This window comes from Vigna unguiculata, chromosome 5 (assembly GCF_004118075.2).
Source record: "Vigna unguiculata cultivar IT97K-499-35 chromosome 5, ASM411807v1, whole genome shotgun sequence".
Classification (NCBI taxonomy): domain Eukaryota; kingdom Viridiplantae; phylum Streptophyta; class Magnoliopsida; order Fabales; family Fabaceae; genus Vigna; species Vigna unguiculata.
The window spans coordinates 29,695,665-29,701,551 of NC_040283.1; the positions used below are offsets into that span (position 1 = coordinate 29,695,665).

General features: G+C 35.0%; 1 protein-coding gene across 1 annotated transcript; it reads right to left on the bottom strand.

Moving 5' to 3' along the window:
* Window positions 1-211: 211 nt before the first annotated feature.
* Window positions 212-5,097, bottom strand: LOC114185077 (protein NARROW LEAF 1-like). The gene is made up of 6 exons (XM_028072577.1): window positions 4,878-5,097; window positions 3,649-4,149; window positions 3,366-3,509; window positions 2,166-2,406; window positions 1,560-2,060; window positions 212-924 (listed from the first exon to the last, which is right to left on the bottom strand). The coding sequence occupies exons 2-6, from the start codon at window positions 4,135-4,137 to the stop codon at window positions 491-493; spliced, it is 1,809 nt and encodes a 602-aa protein (XP_027928378.1). The 5' UTR covers window positions 4,138-4,149; window positions 4,878-5,097; the 3' UTR covers window positions 212-490.
* Window positions 5,098-5,887: the final 790 nt, after the last annotated feature.

Sequence of the window (5,887 nt, forward strand, 5' to 3'; positions counted from 1 at the left end):
GCAGAAGAAATTGAAGTTTGGACATAGAATAAAGGCTTGAAACTTGGGAAGATAGGTTGCAACTTTGGTTTCAAACAAGTAATTTAGTCAAAATACTTTGATAATCAATCTAATAAAAGAAATTTTTTTGAAATTATCCTAATTTTATATTTGGCTGAAAAGGGGAAGTAACAAATAAAAGTCCAACTCAAGCCATCTGTTCATCAGAATATGTAAGTAATTGTCGGTGCCATAGAATGTGAGCTAGCAGTTAACTGGCAAAGTATGCACACGTTAATTGAAAAGTGACATACTTTAGTTCAGAATTTCAGGCATTTTCAGAAACTAAATGGCCCTTCAAGACCATAAATCATTGCCCATAGTCACATCATTGACAATTTTCAGAGCTGCTAAGCATAAACACAGTACCACAGTGGTCATAAACAACACGTTCCGGAGTGATTAAACTTATAAGTCAGATTTTTCCAGCTTATGAAAAATAATGCTTGTTTCACTGAGGCTCCTCAGTACTAGTTGAGGCTTCAGAGCGCCTTCTCTTTGCCTCATTGTCACCAAGCTGCAGTGAAACACACAAATCCTCATCACAGTTATTCCTCAATGAAGACAAGTTCTCTGCTGCAATTCTGTCATGTATGCTGTTCTTGTGCAACGGAGACCGACCAATGAAGCTCGGGATGAACTGGTGTTCGATACTGGGACCAACCTTGATTCCATCTTCTAATTTAAATTCAGTCTCCATGATTGATGGCTTCATGTCTTGGCTGCTAGGTGCAACTCCTAGGGGAATAGACTGAATTTGAAGACCAAGTGGCTCATATTTGTCTTCAGCTTTCTCTTTTGGAAGCATGCCGTCAGGAGGTGAAGAATCACCAACAGTAGAGCCGATTACTGTGGCTGACACGGCTCTTTGTTCTTGTACCGCCACTACAAGAAACAACAGCAGAAAATAATCCTAATCAATATAACAAGCAATCTTTTCAGACCTGTCTCCACATTATTCCTACATGAGTTGTGTCCATATTTTAACACCATATTCATTGTAAATAAGCAGTGCCAGTAATATAGTAAACGATCTTAAGAAAATTATGTCTAGTTGGTTTTAGACATGCAAATAAAGAAACTAACCCTATTAAGGTCATCAATATCCCTTCAAGCACCACTAAAGTTACCATCAATACACCAGATCTTTTTGTGGGCTTCTTTTAAGCTCAATTAATATAGAAACATCTCATTTATAAAGCACTAATACCTTTATGATGACAATGATTTATTATATTTGATTTCGACAATACATGTGATTTTAGTTTGGATTCACACAATTGCAATCATATATTTATCATGTTTTTAAGAATTTGTATACATTTCTCAACATGTATCATATCTTATAATTTCCAAAATAAACATATCGGTTGTATGAGATATGCATACTTGTATTGTATCATACGTGTGGGAATAAACCACCCTAACGTAAATTCTAATCCCATATTTGAAAATGCTAAAGTTAGAAGAGAAAAAAATAAATAGAGGAACCCCAGACTATTAGGAAAGGAGTGAAAAACCTTGAAGTCCTTCTTCAGTGGTTATCAAATCAAGTTCAAGTAGATTGAGAAGTCGCCCTAGATCCACCCCACTAGTCCAATTCTCAGGAGGTTGCCCAACTTTTAACTTAAGGCGGCCCCTGTTAGCAGTTCCTCCCCATATTATCCCAATTGGCCGTGGTTTCTCACCATTGTCACCTTTTAACATGATGAGGCTTCCACTATCTCCTTCAAGGTCAAAAGTTTGTTGGTTCTCACCGACAACAAGAAGATCTGTAAGAAAGCATATGCCTTTCTCATCATTGTACTCCAGGGCATAAGCCAAAACAACTCCTGTAGTCAAGCCAGAGCTTCTTCCAACCTTCACCACTTGTTTTCCAATAAGGCTACTGATTGGAGCCTGTAGGTCAATTATTTTCACATCACCAATATCTCCAACGCCCCTCACTGAAGTAGTAACAGTGCACATATCAAAGTCATCAGCAAAAGGAATGAATGCACCATCAGCTCTCACAAAAGTCTCTGCAAGAAAAACACATCAAGATGAGTGACGGACTGTAGAGCATATATAGGGAACAAAATGTAAGTAACACAATTAAATAAATCAGAATCCTAAAACTGTGTTACCTGGATTTATTCCAGCAAATATGCCATACCAAAGCTCATCCGTTATAAATGAAGTTGCTCTCTCTACTGCACCAAGATAAACCCCAGGCCCCAAAGTGGGTGGAAGAGGATGAAACATCTTTTGATTTGGATAGTCTAGATCAACTGCTACATGACGGTTTGTGAGAAAACCAACTTGTCTACTGCCTGTTTGGCTTTTCACAATGGCACCCAAAGTTCCATATGTCTCTTGGTTTGCCACCTGAACTAAGAAAGCAAGTGCTTAGAGGCCAATATATTGATCAAAAGAAGCATACACAAATTTGCTACTAGAGATGCTTCCATGAACTGCATTAATTTCTGAAGAAATCAAATGAATCGTTATCGCATAACAAGAGAGCCATTTTATGATAATTATGGATGCTTCCATGAACTGCATTAATTTCTGAAGAAATCAAATGAATCGTTATCGCATAACAAAGAGAGCCATTTTATGATAATTATGGATGACTTTGAATGTTGACATTCAGCTCACTTAAGATACAATGCATGCATTGGGTGCAAAACATTTATTCTAAAAATATATAGGATATGATACATCTAATACACATATTAAAAAATGTATAAAATTTCGATTATATAACAGCAATTCTGCAAATCCAAATTAAAACATACTTATACTAAAGTAAATTATAAATCATTGTCATCACAAATTAATTCCTATGATTTACTACCAATCTTATTGTCATCACAGGGGATTGAGGATCAGACTAATTTCACTCTTAAAATATCTCAAATGACTGCTTTCATAGACAAACAAAATCTCAAGGTCTGTATTTCTGGTTTTCCAAAATTTATTGCTAATTCAGGCCATAGACCTGGCCAGAGAAAGTCCAATAATGAGATTACTAAAGAACAGGTCCAATTAAAACATGATTAAAGTCAGTCTCCAGAAAACTTAATATGTTTTGCTGAATTTACAAGCGTAAACTCAAAGCTAGACTCCCGCAGACAAGACTCTAACCACAACAAACTTCCAAAGCAAATGAGTAACTTCTTTGATAAAATTAAAGGATAGTAGTTACACTGTGGTTTCTAAATGAAAATGCTAAAGTGCTCCTTTAATCATCACATATATGCAATAGTAATTGATTCAGCTATTCTTTTGTAAACTGGAATGGTCCTTCCATAGAAAAAATAACTAAGAAAGCCCAGAAACACCTGAGATCCTGAACCGATGTACGGATCACCCCCACGCAAGTTATCTACAATCTCTGTGTACAGCTGTTCTTTTGGAACTGGTTCAGGTGCACCAAAATAAGAAAACTCCACCACATCCACATCACACCATACTCCACCAGGGCCCTGGTTCAGAAATTAAACATTGATTTAACAGCATCAGTAGGCACTAGGGAACAACTTAACAGCTATTCACGATACATATATAAATATTTCAAACTCCAAATTTGAATCAAGGAGGTTCAATTTGAAAATCATTGAGAACCTCAAGTGCAGTAGGTAGGCACTGGATTGGACTTAGCCATTGCTTGTGAACTTTCCTGGAAACGAACACTAGAATGGCAGGAATGTCTGTTAATACACCTTGTCGTATGCGAAAACCAATTGCTGTTCCAAGGCTGTAACAACGCAGTATCTTGCTGTGAAATGCCCTGATTGTCATAAGTTCAAGTAATGTGGTGGCCTGATGCCCCTTTGGCAGCCGACCAGGGGTTTCAGGTAGCACCCCCTTTTGTAGGTTTAAAAAGTAGTTTGCTCTTTCTTCAGCAGCATCATTCAAGCGGCTTGGCCATGAGAAGTAAGCAGCACTGCTCTCACAATGCTGTCCAGCTGAAGCAAAGGGTTGAAGCGTTGGTGGACTAAGGGAAGGCAGATTGGAATGACTGCAACAGTTTCTTTCAAGATCCAAAGCAGATTCTTCTGAGGGAGTTGAACCAGAGCAACGGCCTCTCATGTTTAGCCTGGTGCGCTCCATCTTTAGATTAACCTGAAGTGATGTTTTATTTAAACAAAAGGGCGTGAATAGAACGCAAAAATAACTATATGTATAATGTCAATGTTCAATAATATGGAAAAAACTAATATTGCTATGAATAAAACTTAACCACACCACATAATCAGAAAAACATACCATGAATAACATCAACAAAAAGCTTGATATTCTCAGCTCAATATAAGAAAACAAAATCATCTACCAATGAACAAGCCACAAAATTAAAACATTTGAAAACTGACAGAAGAATGATAAAATAAAAAGTATTACTCTCACTTTCGGGAACACGCATAATTCATGGATGACAAAATGGGACAGGGAACAAAATCTGGCACCCACATCCCTTCCAACTCTCAGATTCGAGCAAATGGAAATTTTTAAACTCAGCTACACCATGATGACCAACAGCAGCAACATCAATTATACAAAAATAAAGTTTCAAGCAAGGAAACAGAGCAAAAGAACATGTTTCAGGTCCAAGATACTTCATCCATAAAAAAAAAAAAAAAGCTCGAGTTTGTATTCCTCCAATAGACAAATCAAGGTCATTGGAGCACAAAATGCATGTCCTTGTTTTATCCCCAGCTCAGTCTCTAAAAATCTCAACAAGGGCACTCTTCAGTTCAACAATCAAACGCATAAAGTAAAGATTTTTCAGGTTTCCACACAACCCCAGTTACCCCCAAAAAAAAAAAAAAGGAGAGAGAGAAGGAGAGAGATACCAGTTCAGGAGCAGAGTGGAAACTGGAAGAGCCTCATTGAGACGGCTAGTTCACCCAAAAGGGGAGATGGAATGAGAATCTGCAGAAAAAGTTGCAGAATTGTGAGGGTGTTTGAACGGTGCAAAGTGGTGATTGCAGTTCAATCCCATGAAGCTGCATAGGAATGGGGTAAAAAGTAAAGTAAGCTCAGTGTCTCTTTGTAGTGTGTATAGTATAGATGGTGTGTGCGCGCGTGTCTTATTTTATTTTCTGTGGCGTTTTAAAAATAGGTTTAATCCACCGTAACGTTCTTGTTTTTTTTCCAAAATTTTAATTAGGTTTTCGGATTTTAAATTGTCCGAATTAAGTTTTGTGTCTAAGTTTTTTTAATTTTTTTAAATTTAAAAAAAATGGTCATGTATCAAATTAAGGTTCTATAATGTGTTCCTTCATTTTTTTTTAATTTTTAAGTTTTTTTTAAACATAATTTACCACGTGCCAATTTAGAATTTTATCACGTGTCATTGTTATGTGAAAAATCTCAATTTTATTCTTATATTTGTCTTAATTTAATCTTTTTTTTTTTAATTGAAGCATTTTCATCCCTTATAAATCTAGACAAAATTAAAATTTTATATAAATATTACAACGATATTTTTATCCTATTATATATTTAACCAAATTAAGTTTATTTAAATTTATATTTTGCATTGAACTTTATTTAAAATATATTTAATAATTTTTATACAAAAATTTGAATTTTGTAATTGTTATAAAACATTTTTAAAATTTTACATTTGAATTTATAAAATTGTTAACTTTACACCAACTCTAACACATTTGTCCAGAAACTATAGATATATAAATATTTAAAACAAATTTTAAATAAATTTGAATGTAGAATATAAATTTAAATGAACTTAATTTGGTTAAAAATATCTATTATCATAAAAACATGATTGTAATATTTATATAAAAGTTAAATTTGATCTCAATCCGGAAGAGATTAAATTGTTCCAATTTTTTTTTTT

Bases quoted from the DNA above. Each gene is read 5' to 3' on its own strand.
- LOC114185077 (XM_028072577.1), bottom strand. From the start codon at position 4,137: ATGGAGCGCACCAGGCTAAACATGAGAGGCCGTTGCTCTGGTTCAACT. The intron at 3,510-3,648 runs GTTCTCAATGAT...TTTCTGAACCAG, and splicing joins GCCTACCTACTGCACTTGAG to GGCCCTGGTGGAGTATGGTG. The intron at 925-1,559 runs GTTTTTCACTCC...TGTTTCTTGTAG, and splicing joins CACTGAAGAAGGACTTCAAG to TGGCGGTACAAGAACAAAGA.